Source organism: Felis catus, chromosome B3, assembly GCF_018350175.1.
Source record: "Felis catus isolate Fca126 chromosome B3, F.catus_Fca126_mat1.0, whole genome shotgun sequence".
Taxonomy (NCBI): Eukaryota; Metazoa; Chordata; class Mammalia; order Carnivora; family Felidae; genus Felis; species Felis catus.
Window position 1 is genome coordinate 7,715,541 of NC_058373.1, and position 22,610 is coordinate 7,738,150.

General features: G+C 41.8%; 1 protein-coding gene across 5 annotated transcripts in view; it reads left to right on the forward strand.

The window, feature by feature from the left end:
- NTRK3 (neurotrophic receptor tyrosine kinase 3) overlaps positions 1–22,610 on the forward strand; it is a 397,694-nt gene that overhangs the window by 353,836 nt on the left and 21,248 nt on the right. For 3 of the 5 annotated variants that reach the window (XM_045058831.1, XM_045058827.1, XR_006598852.1), the window contains one exon: positions 17,261–17,302. The exons of the other annotated variants lie outside the window; for them this stretch is intronic. In XM_045058831.1, the coding sequence (XP_044914766.1) occupies positions 17,261–17,302 (42 nt within the window). The remainder of the gene's footprint in view (positions 1–17,260; positions 17,303–22,610) is intronic. 5 annotated transcript variants of the gene reach the window in all.

Consider the following 22,610-nt stretch of genomic DNA (forward strand, 5'->3'; position numbering starts at 1 on the left):
AGCTTGGTAAGGCTATATGGCAAACAAACCATCATTTATATGCACCAGAGAGAGCCTCTTTAGCAAAGTGAAGAATTACTTTGAGATGTCAGTAACCCTATCCAGTTTTCCTTTCATGCCAAAAGAGAGTATTTCCACTTGTGATGCTGTTATTTTCTTGGACTTCTAGAACACATTTATCCAGAGGTTTCAGTGAACGTCAAGGCAATGTCTCTTTCAGTGTCACGATATGTGTCATATGGGTAGAGAGAAGTTATTACTCTGTCATTTGCCAAGGGTTTTCTTCATCACGACAGTATCAGTGTCACTTAGGAATATACTCCAGGCACGTGAATGTCTCTCACTGTGGTCTTCCAACTACTGGATTATGACTACCCCATCAAGTCTTGGTTCTTTACTGCTTATGGCCTGTTGTCTGGTTTCCCTTTATCACTTTGCTACTCAGGGCTAAGGAGCAAAACGTCTTTCATCTTCCCCCATGGGGTACTCTCCTCTGACTTATCCCTCTGAGTCCCCTTTCTGGAAAAAACAACCAAGCAAGCAGGCAAGCTACCTTTTCTAAGATACTGACTCATCCCAACATCATTTGGCTTCTCTATTCTGCACCCACGTCCCATGGAGTCCCAGTTGGGAGCAGCAGTAGAGATCAGAAAAGTCTGGTTCTGACAAGGATATCTTTCTTTTCACATGTTATAGAAGGCCCACCCTGCTACCCTGCTACTCACACGTGCAGGGTATGCTGTAATTCTAGGAAATGTTTAGTTGCAGTTGGAAGGACAGTGCCAAGGCCTTTGACACAAGTCAGTGAGAGCATGTGGTCACAAGTATGCGCCAGTCCAAAGACCTCCTTAGAAACCTGATTAGAGACATACCTTTTGCACTAGAAACATTCAGGGTGTATAGGTCTCCACCCAATTGAACCCAGTTTTTCTGAGGAACCTGAGATCACAGACCTGTCTCTCCATGCCCAGGGCACACAACAAGAGCTTCGGATGAGTGTTTTCAACCCTCTCTACATGTTGGTGTGCTTCAGCTATCACTGAGTTTGTGGGGTGGATCAGGATGCAGCGAAGTGTCCATGAACTAGAGAACATTATGATACATACTAGGACTTTGACAGTTTAACAGCCCTGACATTGCAGAATGTGATTTCCTACCTTCTCGTTGGTTCCCAAGCCTTGCAAATCAAGATAGTTAAGATAGCCTCTTAGGGGGAACCTAAAATTATGCAGTATCTCATGTCCTTATAGGTTCAGAGCAATGAGCTGGTGTTCCCAGGTCCAGTCCTTTGATTCTCACCTGGAGATTTATCCAGAGATGGGAACTCTGCCCTTTAAGTTGTAATTACTCTTTAGACTCATAACGCCCTTAGCATTTTGCTTTCTGGTGATCTGAAAATTGATGTCTCCTATCATAGCAAACTCCCAGAACAGCAGGACAGGAGTTTCCTGGAATGGGGTGGAGCTCAGGTCTTTAAGTAAAGAAGCTGAGGGGTTCAGAGGGAAGAGGACAGTGAAAGAAGGGAATCCTTCTAGATGTACCATCTGGGACTGTTTGTTAAGAAAACCTCCCTAGTCTTTGTGATGGGATTCTGTACTCCTTGCTCTGGACTTTATCTTGAAGTTTATTTCTGCAATTCTTTCGGGACAAATGATTCATGAGAAACCCATTCGTCTGGAAGAATTGAGACAGGACCTCCTGTCTGGGGGTACTGGAGGGGATCGGATCACATGAGTTCTGCAGTCTCTTTTGCTTGGGTCAGACGGGTCTCTCTTGAGAATTAGCTGGTTCCTTTGATTTTTGTTGCCTCCTCCCATCCTGGCACTTGTGGCTAACCCTAATGGAAAGTAGATGTCTAATGCAACCTCCAGCCAAAGGCACTGGGCTGCAGAAGCCCGGTATGTGGGCGGATGCAGCCATGCAAGGAAAGCTTTCAGTGCAAGTGCTGGTCTCAGACCCACATGTTTGTCAACTGTGTCCTTGCAATGCTTTATGGCTGATGAAACCCAGGCGTGTGGGTGCCACCATGCAGGGTGGAAAAGGAGCAAAGGGCATTCTGTGGATGAAGGAAGGCATATTGTAGTTCCGCCCTAGCTGGGCAGTTGGTTTCTACCTGGGCCTCTGGGATCTCTCAGAGTCTTCCTTCTTAGTTCATTTCTAGAAATAGACATTTTATTCCTAGAAGTAGAGACTAAATTGAGAGTCAAATTTTCCAGTGTTATATCAAGATTCTTTTAGCTGCAAGTGACAGAAACCTAATCCAATCTATCTTAAGCAAAGAGGCAATGTATTGTGTTCATAATCACAAAATCCAGATTTAAGGTTTATTTCTGGTGCAGCTTAATTCTAAGACCGGACTAAATCACCAGGCTTCACATACATTGCTCTGTCTCTGTCTCTGTCTCCTTCCTTCTTATCTCCACTCAACCTTCCTACCATCCCTCCTTCTCTCTCCATCTTCCCCCTTTTCTGCCTGAGACAGTGATCTCAGGGAAAGAGGTGATAATGGGGAGACAGATTTCCAAAGAATCAAGACTAATGAATTTTGGAAATCATGATGATACATGCTATGGCAGTTGAACAGATTATCTGGGACCTAGGTGTTCAGTAAAAAAGACTAGTCTTCACTGGAGATGCCTTGTCTTTGGGAGCCCTGCTGACCAGGCATGAAATAATCACTGTTGTTTCTGGGTCAGGCCAGACATTATGCTGAGAAAAGCTACAAAAGAAGGACTAAGGAAGCAAAGTCCACAACTGACTGCCTTTTCTAGTCTGTCTATGAGGGGCATACAAGTGTTTTCTGGTGTCATTTTGATGAGTGCTCTCTGGGCTGATGTAGGCTCCCTTCTTAGTTCATTACATCTGCAGATTTAGGTATTTCCGAATGAAAAATCCCTCTTCAGCTTTTACGGGTGTTTTTATAGAAATAAACTTCTAGGATTCCTGTCACACTTCCCAAGATCTGCTACCCCAAACCCATCAATTTATATGCCTCAAGACGTCCCAGTGAGTTTTCCTTCAACTTGGATGTGAATAAGAACTCTGATTCGGTGGTGCAGAACATTGGTTTTGGAATCGGAATAATTTAGGTGTGAGGCTTGGACCTTCCGCTTTCCAACCTCTTGAACTCAAATAAGTTGCTTAACCCCTCCTTCCCTCCCATCCTTTCTTCCTTCGTCTATGCAGTGCTGTTGATAATAATAATTTTGAGAGCCAAGGCACATTGGGAGGACTGAATGAAGCAGTGCATTTTAATTCATTCAGTGCAGATCCTGATATAGTTTAGGCACTCAACAAGCTGTTCTGTATCCCTGGGACCAGCCTCCACTACTGGTCCCAACGTTGGAATGTTGAAAGCATCTCTTTCTATCCGTTATGATGAATCAAGATGAGGGCTCAACTCTAAGGATTACCTACTCCAGAGTTAGCCTAGCTCCACCTTTCGGGGACCCATCAGGTGACCCTTGAAGATTCTTCACCCAGTTTCATTAGCCTAAACACAAGAAGCCCACTTGCTCTAATCTTCCTTCTGTGCTTTTGGAGACACGAATTGTATAAGAGAGTAGGAATGCCTTTGAAAAAACCACCCAACTGTGATTACTGGCTCAGCATTTAAGACTTTCTCCTGGGTTCATCCTCAGAACAGCCTTCCCTCGCCTGTTGACCTTGAAGGGGAAGCCAAGAGGTAGGGCTTGTTTTTCAAGGGAGAAGGAGCAACGCACAGCTGCATGCCTCAGGTTATGGCCTGGGATGCCAGATGCTGTGTGGAGGGACAGCTCCTCCATACCTTTTATCTGAGACTACCCTTGGCTCACACCCTTTGCTGCAAAGAGGCACTCAGGGACTCAGTTGTAGAGTAGCGGGCTGTGTGAAGCTTGTGAGCCTCAGAGCCCTAACCGCACAGCACTGGGAGGGGCATCCAGAGTTTATCCAGTCTCCGCTTCACCAAATCATAGCACTTTGGAACTAGATGATACCTAAAGGCCAACTAGCCCAGCCCTTTTCCTCACCCTACCAATTTTATAAATGAGACACAGGGGCCCAGGGACGAGCCAGGTGGTATGATGTAAACCTAAGGCAGGGCCCTGGAGCTTCTGAGTTCTGGCCCGTTGCGCTTGTTGGCCCGCCTGCAACACACACACACACACACACACACACACACACACACACACACACGCATGCACACACATGCACACACACAGACACACACACGCACATGCATACACATGCCACTCTGGAAAGGCAGGCTGCCAATGTTGAGATGAGCTTTGGCTCAGTGCTCTTGGTATGTTGATTCAGGTCAGAAAATTTTGCTTGGGACAACCTCACGCAGTTTTTGAGCGGAGAAGAGTCTTAGCAGCCCTCTGGTCCAGCTATGGAATTATTACAGCTGTGAACATGCGAGAAGAAGGAAGAAGAGAGTACAAAGCACGGAAGCACCCTGGAAGTACTGGGGCAAGAATGCGGACGACCCGAGTCGCAATCCACTCTATTCCACGGCCTCCCATGGTGTCAGATCTTGCTTCCAGCTGCCTCCCTCCTAGGATGCTCGAGGCATCTCTAGTCACTGTATGGGTTGTGCGGTTGGGCTAATTAATACCCCTTTCCTAGAATTTCTCAGGGGAAGGCCTACCTAGGAACCCATGATGCAGAAAAATAGTAGCGGTGCTAACTTATGTTCATTAATCACTTCGCAGCTCACGGGTCCCCCGCTGTTGTCACTCATCTGCGGGCTGCCCTGAGAACATCATCCCAACATTTTTGCCGAGGTTGAACCCCCACCTTTAAGTGAAGGTGGGTGGAGGAATTTATCCACTCTCCCACGTTTGTGGTCCTGCCAGAGGTCTGGCAAGTCATCTGTGAGCCCAGTCCTCTCGGGCACCAAGTGAACCTCCTTTAGAATTAGAAGGTCTTACTTTGTGACTCAAAGAAGAACCCATTTTCCACTGGGGGTAGAGGTGCATTTGACTCTCAGGAAAGCTTTGGCCGTGTGAAAAGTCGCTGAGTGTTTGTTTCTCCTTGCCCCCGTAAGAAGTGCCCCAGCAGCTAGTCAGTGGGTGGACAGGAAGCTTGGCTTCAGCTCAGAGAAGCTGGATAAGGCAGCCTCCAGGGAAGGAGTGGCATATTTTTTTTATGTCCTGTCCCATGGTGCCCTTCCAGCTTTCCTCTGCCTGGGGATGTAGCCATCGGATGGGAGGTTTCTGTTGTGGTATGTGTTGTTTACTGAAGTAATTAAAATATGCAAAGTGTTCCCCGTCCCCCATTTTGAGCTTCTTCCCCAGCTACTTCTGGCATTTTCAGTTGGCAGTTAATAAAACAAAAGGGGGGCCCAAAGGCCCGAGTCTCCCTCCAGCTAGAATGATTAATTTGGAGTAGTTTGGAAGTCTCAGATTTTACCTCTAGCTATAGCCGTGCCTTTCTGGCTGATCTGTTCAACCTGCAGGAAGCACTGTGACTGGGGGGCCAGTGAATGCTTCGTTAAGGGCGCAGGGCGGGTGGAGGGAGGGGGCAGGAAGGGGGCAAGGGTCTGGTTTGTTTATTCTCACTGCACACAACCAGAAGCGACTTCTCTTTCCTCGGGGTAAGCGCACATTGAAAGAGCTATAGCGAAGGACACTTGGAATTCACTTCCTCACCCGGCCTAAGTGTTTCCTACCACCAGACACCTCCATCTGCCTGCACACACGGAAGTACACAGCCCGTTACCTCACGGAGGACGCTTCTTGAGAATGTTTATCAGAGAACAGCGCCCGAGCATCACCGCACCCATTGTGGCTGCCGCTTCTTGCCAACATGTATTGAGGCCTGCCACATCCTGGGTACGATGCTAAATGCTTTACGTGAAGTGTTTTATTTAATCCACGCGGTCTGTTTAATCCACCCGGAGGTAAACGGCAGATGTTCAAGAGATGGGGAAGCTGAGGATCAGAGAGGTTAGCTGATTTCCCGCAGTGACATGGCCGTGAATTTGTGGCTGTGTGTCTGACTCTGTATCATGATGCCATCGTGCCTCTACTGGAAGACCTGCTTCGGGACGGGCTGCCTTCTGTTCCTACTATGGGGACCTGCTTCTGCACGTATCACCTCCTCTAATGGGGCATCTTGCCCTTGCCTTGAACGGGGTGTGCAAGGTGTGGTTTGCCAGGGGGCTTCAGGCCTTGCCTCAGTTTACCTCTCCACTGGCTCAGGCATACAGCCACCTGCCTCCTTCCAACCTGTGGCCCAGGGAGATTAGAGATACGCAAACCAGTCATACACCAGGAGTTATCACAGTGGGGGATGGGGGGTGGGGGCGGGCACAGCTGGCAAAACCTCTTTTAGACACAGTTAAGAAGCAGCCCCTAATGGTGACAGGTGCCACACCAGTGCAGAATGCTGGTCAAGAGTTGTTTTACCCTGCTAACTAGGCTTTAGGCACAGTCTCTGGTCCACACAGATTCTCTCAGAGGTAAATGGAAATCAAGAGCAGCAAATGGAGGCTGGTTTAAGCTGTCTGCTTCTCGGGCAGCTGACTTGGGGCCCCAGCCGTGGTTGTGCAGGCGCGTCCTCCCGTGATCTAAGCACGCCGTCTGTATGACCGCCTTTCCAAACGGCAGGTCAGTGTGCCAGGCTTCTGGAATCTTGGAGTCAGAAACAAAAAGTTTTCAATTAAGAAAGCCAACCAGTCTAGCTTCTCATCCGGAGCTAAGAGGTGGGCACCCCGCCTGGGCTAATTTAGAGATAAGACCTCACTGGCTAGCACGGGAGAATATTTTGTCACTTATTCGAAAGGGTCTTTCTCTCATAGTGCCATTGGCGCACATCAGCTGTGTTCACCAGCGCACTCGGAGGGAAGGCGCAGGGTCAGAAGATGATGTCATAGAACCAGAACCAGGGTCGAAGAATTCAGTGCGTCATCTTAAGGCTGACGGGTATCCAATCGATAGGATGTATTTTATTGTCACTAACGTCGCTGAGAAGTTTGCTGGAGAAGACAGTTTGCAGCTCAGCATGCCATTTGAGGAAAAAGATCCCATCTCAGTCTTCGCCTTTTTAAATTCAAATCATCTTAGTTTTCCTTCTTTTTCCTGCCATGAGGCATCACACATAGGAGAAATAACAATCCTTGAGCTCTGGCCATAGAATATTCTAACCTGCCCAGTCTTGCCCACTCTGAGACTAGCGTTAGCTGCTCTTCTTGGGTTTTCCCTGCTTTTGTGGACAGCTAAGTATTCCGAGGATCTAGGTTGGCAGCCCCCCCTCCCCGACCCTGGAAATGTGTTCCCAGCACTTGCAGGTGGAATTGTTTCGAACCCACAAAACCCATAATGAGAAGAATTAACCTTTAGCTTGGCCTCTGCCTACCATGGACTTTCTGACACTCCATTCCTGAGCCAATTTCCTTATCCATAGTCCAGGAGTGGTGTCTCATTGTCGTAAGGGCCCCTGGGCAGAATGTCCAAGTTTCTGGAATAGAGGGAAGTGCTATACAATAGCCATAAGCACTGAGAAATTAGCATCTTTCAAGGAAGGTCTGGGTTAGTGGTGCCTGGGTGTCTCAGTCCATTGAGCACCGACTTCGGCTCGGGTCATGACCTCGCAGTTTGTGTGTTCGGACCCTGCATCGGGCTCTGTGCTGACAGTTCAGAACCTGGAGCCTGCTCTAGATTCCGTGTCCCTCTCTCTCTCTGCCCCTTCCCTGCTGGTGCTCTCTCTCAAAAAAAAAAAAATAAACATTTTTTTTTTTAAAGGAAGGTTTAGGTTAAAAGTAATACATATGTGCATGTGTACAGAAAAACTGCATGCTTGTTTCATTTAATATCTCATTTAATTTCTGTACATGTTCTATATAGTTTGTTATTTTACATTTAAGAAAGGTGAGTCTTCCAGGGATTAAATAAGTTCCCTAAGGTTGCTTAGCGAGTCAGAGGCATCGGCTAAGTTATTTATACATTATCCCCTTTGTCCCTTCGGATCATCTGTTTCCTTATCCTATATGCACATTTTCAATATCAGTTATCATATTTTTTAGATTTTTTTTTCTGGCATTGAATATTGAATATTCTGGTCTTACCTGGAAGTGATTTTATGTTTGCTAAATAAATCTGAATCTAAATCAAAACCTTGGTAGTGCAGCCTGTGCTGAACAGGGTAAATTAAAAATCTAGATTTATCACAAGAAGGCTTTAATTTCCTATTTTCCTTTACCTATGAATGTGTAGCAAGCACTTGGGGTTTGAATGGATCAGTCTAGATCCAGTGTGATCCATGCATCTGAGCCGAAGTGAGACCTCCAGCTTTGTTCAGTGCATTGAGCTCTTTTCACAACGTGTCTATGGTTTGTTTCCACTGGAAAATTTGAGTGCAGCCAGGAGGCTCCACGTCTAGGCATCTGTAAAAGAAAATAAGGGCCAAGTTATTTTTCAACCTACATCTTTGGACTTGCACCGACTGCTCCATAAAAAAATATATTGCTCGGGGGCAATAAAGGACAGTGAGGTCTCTGAGTGAGTGCCAGCATTTAGACAGGATTTAGAAAGGGGAAAACAAAAGGGGAAGTTATAGAAGGTATGTGTTCCGGGGACTTCCATCTGAGAACTTGCTTCTGGCAGACGCAACTCTAGGTAAGAGACTTGGGGAGAATCACAATGGGCCTATTTATCCTCTAGGCTCACACTGCTAAACAGCTTGGCTCTTAAACTCCTTGTATTTTTGGAAGACTCTGAGGGTTTTTCCTAATCCTGGGGCTAGCGGCTCAGTCTGAAACAGCCATTCCACTGAGATTCTGCTAAATGGATGCTTTTTGCATAAACTGTCACAAAGCCCTGCTCAGAGGGAGCCGTCCTATAATGATGTCTTTGTGAGTTTTCTCTGTACCTTCCCTCCAGAGAATTCCAACTACCTCCTAGACCCAGGGCTGAGGTCTTCAGTTTGTGTCTATAGGAAGCGAGGTAATAGCATGTTCTACTGTATCAGGAAGAGGAGGAGAGGCAAATTGAAGGCAAACAAGCCTGCTGTATGAAGTCCGAAGTCTGATGTCGCTGTAGAAAATCTCAATCTCTTGTGTAAATGTTTCACCATGGAACATCCGTAACTCGGGTGACGCCACGGACAGACGTGCATTTGTGACAGGGCACACACATACTGTCCATTTAAATCAGATGACTATACAAATGGGTACATCCCTAAGGCACTGCCCACACCACTGGGGAAACAGAGTTCTTGGTGACCCAAAGCTTAAGCACAGCAGGATGGAAAGCAGGAAGCTATAGAACTGAAATGTAAACTTCATATCCGTGTATTTTTGATTTGCGGGTCTTAATTAATACGTGCTTTTCTCCAGGAACACGTTTACCTCGAAAACAAGAACGGCACTCTGTGGGACCTCCATTGCATTTACTCGTTTTAGTGACCTTGGGCGAGTCACTACCTCTCTTCCAGCCAAGGTTTTCATGCCTTGGGGGCAGGCTAAGTAATTTCCAAGCCCTTTTCCAGCTTTGTATGTTCCCGAGCTACAGCCCTAGCACAGACTCTCCTTTGGAGTGCTGGGTTCTGATGAATGTCGGATTTGGGGAGATGGAGTGGGTGAAGTTACAGGGTAGGGCTGGTCCCCCGGAGAGCATCCTGGAAGCAATACAGGCTTTCGCACCCAAGGGGCATGATTGGGGAGTGTGCAGATGGGGCTGGGCCGAGGGGTGAAGAACTGGTTGAAAATACAGTCTCTGTGATTCAAAATAGCCACGTGGGGAAAAAAGGGGAGAGGGGATCAGGGACAGGAGGAGGGTGGGCAGACAGGGGACCTTCTGGAAGGGCAGAATGACATTTCTAAGGCTTTGGTGGCCCTACCACATCTGTGGGGAGGGAGCTATTAAGATAGCCCAGCTGTTGAGGGGCGGGGGGGGGGAGGAGCAGGTGGTGAGAAGCGTTAATGCCTGGAAAGACAGTCGTGTTATTTTGAAGCTTTGAAGCTCCCGGCAGAGTTCATCGAGTGATTTAGAGTGAAACCGCTTATTTTTGCTGTCTGGGAGACAAGATACATGTGAAGAGGACATGGAGCCTTTCTTTTTACATTTAGGCCATTGGTTTCAGGAGGCGTCGAAGGGAGGTTTCACCAGCTTTGTGTGATCGGGGCACGGTCAACAGGCCTGTGTTTGTGTCTATGACTGTACCCACCTGCGTGTGTATTGACACACACATATGTTCATGTACACACCTGCCTTCTGGATGTATGGGTGTATGTAAACGTATGCTGCATGTAGCTAATACTGGTGTGCGGCCTAGCTGTGTGAAAACCCCAGGCCCTCTGGAACAAGAGTGGCAATGATTCCAAAGATTGTAGTAGTGGCTGCTGGAAGCGTGTTCAAGATGACTGCCAGCCTTGGCTGATGATTCGCTTGACACGCAGAACAAGGGGTAAGAGGCAGAGCCACTGAGGCAGATGGGAAACTAGGAGAACTTCCAGCGGATGGAGAACGCGTATGCTAAGCCTTTTGTTCCGCTTAGATCACGTGGAGATTCTTTTACGTGCTGAGACACGCAATCAAGAAAAATAAAGTTGACTAAGTTAAAAAATAATGACACCCACGATGAATGACAGTCTTTATGATGAAGCTATTTTGCCATTAACGCGCATCGCGAAGGCTTTACAGCTGTTCGGAAGGCCGCTGTGCTTCTGATGGGCTTTGACAGATTTTGACTTGGCCCATTCAGATTAGTGATTATGGAGGAAGCTCGAATCCTTCCATTCGTTCCAGAAATATCGTGCCCTGTGAATCTGTGTTTGCTCACCTTTGCTGGGTCGTGGTTTCTTTATCGGGAATATATGGGTCACTTTGTCTCCTTTATAGCTTGTCAGAGTTGTGTGAGCATAGACGTTTTGAACTTCTAGGAGAGAAGCGGGCTTCTCTGTGGTCTTTGCAACCCACCAGTGGCCTCCTTTTCTGTGTAATTGGATGCAGAGACCTGGGGACCTTCCAGGGCTCGGCTGAGTTCCTCTTTAACCCAGAGCAGTGGGATCCCTCTGACCGCAGGGGAGTGGGTGCCTCTCTATGGAAAAGAGCAGGATGATGGAAGAGGAGAAGTGGCTGTGGGGAGGTGAACCGCAGGAGACTAGCAGGAGACTACGTGTGTGTGTGGGGGGGGGGTGCACCCTGTCCTCAGGGGAACTGGAGTCTGAGAGTCTCTATCCTATCCGCTTTCCACACTTTCAGTCTGGCTACTCCTGGCCCCCAGGCAGGGTGGGGAATGAGGGCCAAGGACTTAAAGAAGTGGGGCTGGGGCTTTTAGGCAGCCCCCCGGCTGGAGGTGAGGTGCTGCTCTTGTCACACACTTTTGCATTCCCTCCCCTTACACTGCTGGCCGGGGTGGGTGGGATAGCGCCTTGAGGAAAGATCAGATTGAATCAGAGACAAGACTTCAAATGTCATATCACTAGAGGCTCAGTCTCTAGACCTGTGGTCTTCAGATTTGATGTCCCTAAAAGAATCTTGAAAAGTCACCTGTGCACTCCCCCTGCACGTTTTAAGTTGCTGTATAAAATCTGCAACATGATTTTAAATAGTTGCGAAGGATGCCATTTCCAGAATATTGTAAATATTGACATTGAAAAAAATACATCACTCCTGTAATGTATCTAATGAACTTTAAATACCAGAGCAGTTTGACACATTATCTATTAAACACACGAACAAGTGCATAAGCAGTCAGTTTTACATGGCTCCTTTTTCTTCCTGAATTTATGTTTTCATCCCAGTTACCCTACCAGATTTTATCCTTATGTGTTATATTTTTATGCACGAAAGCCTTTTATTGGCCACTCTGTCATAATTTAGTGTGACGAAAATATGTATGAAGATTTAAATTTAATTTTTAATGTCCAATAACCATTAGTTTCTAGATATTAAGAGTTTTTGGATTGAGTTATCATTACAATTATTGGCAATACACGGAAGTAGGCAGCAGATCGAAATAATGTACATATATCACAACTTTGATGAATACGAAAGATAAGAAATATAATATTCTTGGAAATGCATCTCTTACATTTTTCCAGTAGCCTATAATGCATATTATTTATTGCTAAAGTAAGGAAGGTTCAGGATCAATTCTATTTCTGTTTTTTATATATGTCAATATAAGAACTGAGAAATGTTATTTACAGTAAACAAATAGAGAAGAAGGAAGGAGTTTTGTTATTGTAATGTGACTCAATTCTTTGAACTATTATCTGGCCATTTGCCTAAAATCTCATATTGGTCTCTTATCAAAATTTCTTTTAAATCTCCCCTTAGCTCATAATTCTTTTAGGTCTGTCCGTCTTCAATTGTTTGAAAAGAATTGGAAGCTACTCGATGTGCAAAAGGATTTATTTTCCAGCCACTAGAGACATTCATTTTCAGCACCTGTACCAATATTTCATAGCGTTTATTTGTTTGTCTGTAGGTTTTCTCCCCTGAGATTTAGAACGAGTGAGAGATTGGTGTTTCCTTTGGAGAGTGGCAGGTATGTGCGTGTGTGCGTGTGTGTGTGCACAATTGGGAAAAGGGTTTGCTGGGCCACAGAGGCTTCTCAGTCAATGTTAGAAAAAATCCATATGGGAGTTTAGGATCTGCAGAATCCTTCAAAATGATTCTTGCCTGGGTACCCACTGGAAAAACTTTACTTGTCTCCAAAATCATGTGGCTCCTGGATTGAAACCACCTGTTACACTGAATGGGAATTCTAGACTGTTCTTCTTTAGTGGGGGGGAACAGTCACCCAAGATATATGTAAAATGTGCACTTCCCTATTGACAATAACAAAAAGGTGAAAAACCCAAGTCCTATCTATAGGGGGCTGACTGTGGCATAGTCATGCTAGGGGGAGTCCTACATAGCTAGAAAAGGAACAAGGGAATCCCAGCAACAAACAAACAAACAAAAAACAAAACAAAACAAAAAAGCAAAGTATACAACAGGTACTTTGAGAGTGAGTATCTAAGAGAGTGAGGAAAATGGAAAATGGATGTAATATGTATTTTCTGATGTTAAAAGAAGAATGAACTAAAAGCAAACAAGATGTCGTTACCTATAGGAAAGAGGAGATCAGAATGGGGAGAGAGAATAGAGAGGTATTAGACTCAAATTTCATGTATCTTGTTTATTGGTTTTGACCTTGAAACCATCATTATAAACATTTACATTTTAAGGATTAAAGCAATTCTTAAAAATACAAAGCAAAGGGAAACAAACAAACCTAACTGTGCATGAAGTATGTTACATTATTTTATATATAAACATGTATTGGGATAAAGCAAATAAATAATATTACTGACATAGGAATCAAGATTTTCAGCATAAGAAAAAATATAGATATAAAATCGAAGAGGTTAAGTAAAAGCTCTGTAATCCTAAATTTGAGTTGGAAAAATCAATATGAACTCATGATGCATTTTCTTTTAATAGAAAAGTTTTTTTCTAGCGACTTCCAATCTAGACACCTAGAAATAATGAGCAACTCAACCCAATAGCAATGACCACACTCCTGGCGTCCATAGTGTAGTCTGTAAATTCCATTGTCCGCCAGAAGAATCCAGGGATTCTTGGAGAAATGGCTTATTCTAGGGCTGGGGCAGCAAATGTACAATATGAGCCTACAATATTTTCTTTAAAAATTTTGATGTTGATTTATTTTTGAGAGAGAGAGAGACAGAGTGTGAGCAGGGCAGGGGCAGAGAGAGGGAGACACAGAATTCAAAGCAGGCTCCAGGCTCTGAGCTGTCAGCACAGAGCCCGACGCGGGGCTCGAACCCACGAACCGTGAGATCATGACCTGAGCTGAAGTCGGACGCTCAACCGACTGAGCCACCCAGACGCCCGGAGCCTCCAATAGTATTTATTGTCAGAAGCAAGGCCCGGGGTATGCGAGAGGCACCAACGTTAAGAGGCTGCCACTGGCCAAAGATGGAACAGTAAGCATCAAAAAGAGCAATCATAATAAACTGAGACTCTTCGTCGGGTTAAAAGACACCCCCGTCTACACACTCACAGCCACACCCCCCCCCACCCACCCCAACATGAGTCGAATTTCATGCTTCCCAGAATCAAGCCAAACCTCTTGTTGGTCACCTTTGGAGGATGCTAGGGAATGAATTCATTATTCTGAGCGCTGATAAATAAAGGGAGAGAACTGACCATTTCCTAAACGAAGTGTTAGCGGTATAACCAAATAGTTAATGAGGGAACTTTTTTATTTATAGAAGATGCCCAGCTGATACATGCAGAGGGAATGCTAGAACTCCACGCTTTCGTAGCCCCTAATGAAATCATGGGTCCGGGCAGTAAGTAATCTTCAGTGCCTGCTTGTACCCTCGGGTGAAAGAGGACGTTACAGATGATCAGGCTGGCAACATGGGAATCCATGATAATGTAGGTGGTGGAAATGTCCTCTAAGGTAGTATAATCCAAAGATCTCTAAGTACATATTTTCTTTCTAGAATCAGTTCTTGGAATCTTTGCCTTATTCCTGTACGTTTCCCGTTTCAAAGCTCAGCCTTCAGATCTTTAACGTATCTGATAGCTTGGATCATTAGCTAGTATTTCTCAGGCAGTGCCTAGGCAACTTATATTATCTTCATCTGTGAAAAGGGAGGAAGAGGGAGTTCTATCATATAGGAAGGGAGAGAGGATTAAATGAGGGATGTATGGCTGGTACTCAGTGTGTATTAATTGATATTACTGATATGAAGATTATTATTTCAGCCTATCGCTTGTCGGGATAGGTTTTACCATGGGAATGCTTGTCAGCTTTTTTAAGTTTGTGTATTTATTTTGAGAGAGAGACAGCGTGAGTTGGGGAAGGGCAGAGAGAGAGAGGGAGAGAGAAACTCCCAAGCAGACTCCAGGCTGCCAGCATAGAGTCCTCTGTGGGGCTTGAACTCGTGAAACTGAGATCATGATCTGAGCTGAAACCAAAAGTCAGACTGACTGAGCCACCCAGGCACCCCTGTGAATAAATATAAATCTATATCTATATCATATTTATATTCATATATATTTATGAATAAATGTAAATATATATTTTTTTATTATTATTTTTTCATCAGCGAAGGATTTAACCACTACCTTTCCCAGACTAGATTTCTCCAGCGTGGGAGAAGGATGTAGATAGTCCTGGGGGAAAAATCAGTATCGGCCAGGTAAATCTTTATGGGGAACATGGAAACCAGGAAATTAGGTTTGTTATGCTGTTCTCAAGCATGTAAGGACACACACAGTGAACAGTCATTGCACTTTATGTGTATACTTTTGGATTTAATGATACTCGGCGGGTTTTTACATACATGATCTCACTGGAAGCAGGAGATGTTTCACTCCTGTGTTGAAGATGAGGACGTTGAAACTCAGAGGTTGAGTGCTTGTCCAAGGTCACATCACAACCCAGGGCTTCTGACTTCCAATTTATTGCTCTTTTTGTTATGTTACTGGCCTCTTGAAATATCTTAGTTCACTTCCAGAGGAATGCCTTACAAATTTCTCTCACATTGGTGGTCAAAATCTTGATACGGTTTTTCTTCGTGAAGTCCCTGCAGCCAATTAATACTCTTCTAATACTTTTATTCCCAAACACTTAAGCTCATCAGAGTTTACATCAGCACACGTGAATTCCTCCCTGTTTGTAAATTGGGAGATTTCAGTCTGGAACACCTCTTCTGGATTGTGTATAAAATCATTAAATGAAGCAAACAATCAGCATCAATTTGAAGGAATCCATTACTTAAAAATTTGCATCAAAAGGGATGTTTCTGTATTCCTGACTTTTTTTTTTTCCATCAAGAAACCAGGTAAAATAAACCATTCCACAAGATTCTATCGCAGACATAATTTTTCTTTAAAAGAACATCACCTTCTAGGGGCACCTGGGTGGCTCAGTCAGTTGAGCATCCGACTTCAGCTTAGGTCATGATCTCATGGTTCATGGGTTCGAGTCCCGCTTCACGCTCTGTGCTGACGGCTCGGAGCCTGGAGCCTGCTTCAGATTCTGTGTTTCCTTCTCTCTCTGCCCCTCCCCTGCTTGCACTGCGTCTCTCTATCTTTCAAAAACGAATAAATGTTAAAAAACATTAAAAAAAAACACCTTTTGAGTCAGAACTTATGTAAATTAGGTCTACTGGTTTTCCTTCATTCAGGTGTTCAGTTTTTCCTTTTATTATTTTTAAACATTTCAAATGTGATACATGATTGTGATCAAATTACAAGCAGTATAGAAATACATATAGTGAAAAAGTGGGATTTCTCTTTGGTCAGTGCTCACTCTCACTTCCTTCTCTAGACTGTATTTCTGGATCATTTTCTATGCATTTACAGACTTACACATTATCCCCTTTTAATGTACTTGCTTATGTATGACACATTTTTACATAAATAAGAATGCTAATATATATATATACATATATATATATACACATATATATATACACATATATATGTATATATATGTATATATATATATGTATATATATATATATATAGTCTTGTGTTTTCCTTTAATGTATCCTAGACCTGTTTACACATCACTGCACATACTCTCCTATGTTCCTTTTAACCACTACATATCTATGTACAATGATGGGCAAATTGTTGCCCTTAAAAACGATGAAATAAAAATCCCCTTCAACCAATAGTTTTTGCTTATAGGACCAAGTATTTTCCTAAGGCTCCTTAGAGGTGAAATTACTGCCTTAAAAGGCACTCAACATCTGTAGTGTAGACAGATTCTGCCAAGCTGCCTGAGGACAAGGCTGCACCAAGTCTTAGCAGTGACCCTTGAGAATAACTCTATCCTCGTACCTTTTCAAGCACTAGATAGTTTCAATCTTTTCAATTTTTCCCATATAACATTCAAAAGTGTGTCTCTTTATTGTTTTAATTAACATCTCTTCATATGTCTGTGCTCATTTGTCACCCTTTTGTGGACCATCTGCCCTTATCCTTTACTCATTTTTTTTTTTTTTGGTCAGGTTGCTGTTTTAAAACTAATTTAAAGGAACACTTTATAATATATGAATTTTAATCCTTTGTTACATATATTGCGAATATTTTCTCTGTCATTTGTCTTTTAACTATGCTTATTTTGTATTTTGCCATGAAAAATTGTTTGGTTTTTATAAGTTGTATCACTAAATCTTATCTTTTATGGCTTCTTGAACATGTGTCATATTTAGGAAGGGCTTCTTCTCCTGAGTTATACAGATACTTTTCTAAGTTTTCTTCTAATATTATTATTGTTTTGTTTTTATGTTTAGCTCTTTAATCCATCTGGAAATGATTTTTGTATATGGTGTGAGGTAGGTATCTAAGTGTACTTTTCAAATGAATAGTTCATTGTCCCAACACTTTGACTACTAACCCATCATTTCATATATTAAATTCCAATATTATACATGGGTCTGCTTCTGGACCCTGTTTTGTTCCATTGATCAATGAAATTTGTCTATTTCTATGCTAATAACACCGTGTGTTCATTCCTGTAGTTTGATAATATGTTTTGCAATCCGATAGAGTAAATCTCCCTTGTTGTTCTATTTCAAGTGTATTTTAGCTTTTATCAAGTATTTATTCTTCTAGACAAATTTTGGTATCATCCTGTCAATTTCCATACATCATTCCATTGGGGGTTTTCATTTAGATTGTGTTGAATTTGCAGACTAATTTGAGGTAGGAATGAGAGATTTATGATATTGTCTTCCTATTCAAGGAAATGACATACCTTTCCACATTTCAGATCTTCTTTTATGTTTTTCAATACTTTTCTTTAAGTAGACTTTGTACATTTTCTGGTTAGGTTTATGCCTGGGAATTAAGCTTTTTTGTGCTATTAAGCAACTTATTTTCTATTAAATTTATTACTACGGGTATATGAGGGTAGTTTGATTTTGGTAGGTTCATTTTATAAATGGGTTGCTTACGAAATCATGTAATGATTCGAATTGCTTTTTAATTAAATGCCTTGAATAATCTTACCATACGCATGCATTGGCAGCTTTGACTCTTCAGTGTTTCTGCCTTGCTTTTATTCTTGCTTTATTGCATTGGCTGGGACCACCCGAATAGTATTGCATAAAATTAGTGACAGAAGATACTTTGTATGCTTCTAAAGTTTTATTAGTACATATAATATTTAGTAAGTTAAATAAAGGAAGTTACCTTCTATTACTAATGAATTTGGACATTTAATCAGGTAAATGTGTTGGAAATTTTTGGCATCTTTTGAAATTATGGATTTTCTTTTATCTTTTAATTTAGTGAGTTAAACAGTAGACTTCTTAAGACTAAGGCATCCTTGCATTTCTATTATAAATCTTATTGAGTTATAATATGGAATTCTTGTAATATCTTGCTGATTCAATATAACATTATTCATATTTGGAGGCTATATTTATAACATAACTTTACACATATATAGATAAAATATCTATGTCTGTATTCATATATTTAAGGCTGTATGCTATGTTTGACTGATTGATTTTATCATCAGGAATATTCAAGTTACAGAAAATGAACTGGGAAAGTTTCTACTTTTTTATTTTTTATTTCTTGCTTTGGAAAAGTATAAATAGGATAAAAAATTTTAGAACTTACCCCAAAAAAACCACTTGGACCTTGTACATTTTTACTGTATAGAATTTTTACTATAATTGTAATTGTTTCGTGTTTAGATTTTCTACTTTTCTTTTTTTTTTTTCACTAACCTTTTCTAGAAACTCAATTATGGCATCTATATTTCCAAATTTCTTGTTGTAATATTTTTAACATTTTACATTTGTCTTCTCTATAGCTCTTATTAACCTTGCCAAAGGTTTATATTATTTTGACAGAACTAGCAATTAATTGTAAAGGTATAGTCTCCTTTTTACATTTTCCCCCCTTTTGGTTATTGTTTTACTTTGCCTTCTTTTATACCAATTCCTCATTTTATCTTTGTTATTTATTTCCTCTTGCTTTCTATGATCATGTAGGTCTTTACTACTTTTGTTGTGGAATCACATTTTAAATTTTAATTTAATCATATTTTTAACTATTTAAAAAATAAGTACTTAAATGCTGTATTTTTTAAAAATTACTTGAGCTATATTTCATAGGCTTCAATGAACACACACTTAATTATTATCATAATAAATAATTTTACATTTAATTTTCAATTATTCCATTATCAAATTGTTTTTTAATTGCCCAGAGAGAAACTTTTTAAAAAGTTATTCTTTTGTTGTTAATTCCTATTTGGTACAGAAAATGTTTCTTTTTTTTTTTTAATTTTTTTTTCAACATTTATTTATTTTTGAGACAGAGAGAGACAGAGCATGAACGGGGGAGGGGCAGAGAGAGAGGGAGACATAGAATCAGAAACAGGTTCCAGGCTCTGAGCCATCAGCCCAGAGCCCGACGCGGGGCTCAAACTCACGGACCGCGAGATTGTGACCTGAGCTGAAGTCGGACGCTTAACCGACTGCGCCACCCAGGCGCCCCGCCCCTCTTTTTTTTTAAATATATATATATATATTTTTTAATTTGTAAAAATGTTTTATTTATTTTTGAGACAGAGAGAGACAGAGCATGAGCAGGGGAGGGGCCGAGAGAGAGGGAGACACAGAATCCGAAGCAGGCTCCAGGCTCCGAGCTGTCAGCACAGAGCCAGATGTGGGGCTTGAACTCACAAACCACGAGATCGTGACCTGAGTTGAAGTCGGATGCCTAACCGACTGAGCCACCCAGGCGCCCCTAACATATATTTCTTTATTTTTGAGAGCGAGAGAAAGAGAGAGCAGGGGAGGGGCAGAGAATCCCATGCAGGCTCCCTGCTGTCATCACAGAGCCAGATGTGGGACTTGAACCCACGAACCATGAGATTATGACCTGAACTGAAATCAAGAGTTGGATGCTTAACTGAATGAGCCATCCAGGCACCCCATTTTTTTTAATGTGTATTGTTTCTTATGTACTATGTTTTTTCTTTTGGAATTTCAGATTTCTTTTGAGGTATAATATGTGATTGGTTTTATAAATTGTTTCAGATAATTGAAAATAATGTTCCAGCTTTTTTAGGGAGGCAGAAAGACAATCATAATAGTCATATCTATCAATTAAAACTCATCTCCATTTTTTAATTTAAATTTTAGTTAGTTAACATACTCATCTGCATTTTTAAACGTATCTTCATTTATCTCGTCCTCTTGATCTATTTGTGAAAGAAGTGTTTTGATTTTCCATTATAATGGTAGTTTTGTCAGCTTCCTTTTGCTTATATCCTATTTTTACTCTTTGTACATTTTTGTTGCTATGTTACTTGGAGCCTAATAAGTCATAATTATCATAATGGTGAATTTTGCCATCTTGAAATATGATATAAACTACTTTCTCTTTATTTAATTCTTGGCATTCTAAATTTTTTCCCACACATATCTAATTTTCAATATTTTACATTTAAATATTGTATATTTAATATTCAATATTTTACATTTAATAATCTATTGTGTATATATGATTTAATATATTTTATATTATATTTTAATATTAGCATATTTAATATATATTCCTTTTTTCTTTTTACTGTATTTTTGCATTCTTTCATTTCTAATATTTTCTGTTACTTTCTTCTATGTATGTCTTTTCTTAAAATTTTTTTTTTCAACGTTTATTTATTTTTGGGACAGAGAGAGACAGAGCATGAACGGGGGAGGGGCAGAGAGAGAGGGAGACACAGAATCGGAAACAGGCTCCAGGCTCTGAGCCATCAGCCCAGAGCCTGACGTGGGGCTCTAACTCACGGACTGCGAGATCGTGACCTGGCTGAAGTCGGACGCTTAACCGACTGCGCCACCCAGGCGCCCCTATGTATGTCTTTTCTAAATAACACACATCTTGATTTTTTAACATAATTTTTCTCTTATTTAAGAGGCAGTGCAACCCTTTTGTATTTAGTGTCTATAGCGGTATTATTTGAACTTCTTTTTCATTTTGTGCCACATCATTATCCCATTCCTCTTTTTTGTAGCCTTTTTGGTATCGGCCAGAGATTTTTGGTTCTTTTTTCTAACAACTGGTTTGCAAGCTGTATGTACTATTTCTATTCTTCTAAGAGCCATTTAAAAATTTTAGCAAGGAAATTTAAATTGAAACCGTTGTAATCAACAATTGATGACTGTCTACCTGCTCCCTTTCCCTCCCAAAAAGACAGAGCCTTTGTCAGGCTTTAATGATTTATCTGCCTACTCTTTTGTGTACTTATGTGAAATTATCTGGAGACTTCATTCCAGATAAGTACTGTTAATGGTAGCAATGGTAGTACTCTTAGCATGATTAGTATTATTATTTACTTTATGTCTCTATTTTACTAGAAGACTTTATTAGTCATTATATTACATTTTACTATCAGATTAGCAACCATTATTTAGATTTTTGTTTTTAATTTTAGAAAGTGAGAGACAGTGAGAGCAGGGATGGGGCAGAGGGAGACGGAGAGAGTGAGAAAGAAAAAGAGAGAGAGAGAGAGTGAGAGAATCTCAAGCAGTCTCCTGACACAGGCCTGGATCCCACGACCCCTGGGATCATGACCTGGGGTGAAATCACGAGTCTGATGCTCAACCATCTGAGCCACCCAGGCTCCCCAACCATTATTTAGATTTAAATTGCATTTTTTTGTGTGTGTGACTTATTTGCTGTACTGTATTTGTTATGTTCCAAGTCATTGTCTAGTTTAGATTATTTTCCCCCTGTTTTTCTGGAATAATCCTCAATTAATTTTCTCATCTTTATTTTCTGAAAAACCAAGAGGGATCAACTTTCTGAGTCTTTTCTTGTCTGAAAGAAACACCCTCGTTTGTCTTTACACATGACACAGAGCTATCTTGGTTATAAAATCCCAGGTTGAAAATAGTGCCTGCAAATCCTTATAATCATTTATCTTCTAAAATATTTCAAGTAGATAAGGCAAACATCATTTTCCTCTTTAGACATAAGAGTGCCCATTTTCCAATAAGTCATTCTTTCCTAAATGTTCATTATTGTTATACCTCCAACTGGCCCACTGTAAGAACAAGAAATTCTGATTAATAGTTCATCGGGACATTTATAGAGAGCTCTTTCTATCAATGGCAAGCACTTTTCTAACAACAAATTCTATGCATTAGCCAAAAGTCCCCGTTTCTGATGTTGTATTTACTAAGGATACAGTTAGTTCCTGAGTTCTAAAACAAGCTGTGGATTGTCTTATACTTACACCGTACATCTAGCCTGCTGGTCCATGAGGATTTCCCTAATGTTTTCTCAGGAAAGGGTACCCTGAATGTCAGTCACTTCTTCTTGTCCTTGACTGTCAAATCTGTAGACCCACGGGTGGGTCTTCTTAGGCTATTTAAAATGTTTATTTATTTTTGAGAGAGAGAGAGGGGGAGAGAGAGAGGGAAAGTGCAGGCACATGTGGTATGCTAGTGTGCTAGTGGGGGAGGGACTGAGAGAAAGGGAGAGAATCCCAAGCAGGCTCTTCACTGACAGTGCAGAGCCCAGTGTGGGGCCCAGTCTCATGAACCGTGAGATCATGACCTGAGCCGAAATGAAGAGTCAGACGCTTAACCATCTGAGCCACCCAGGCACCCTCCC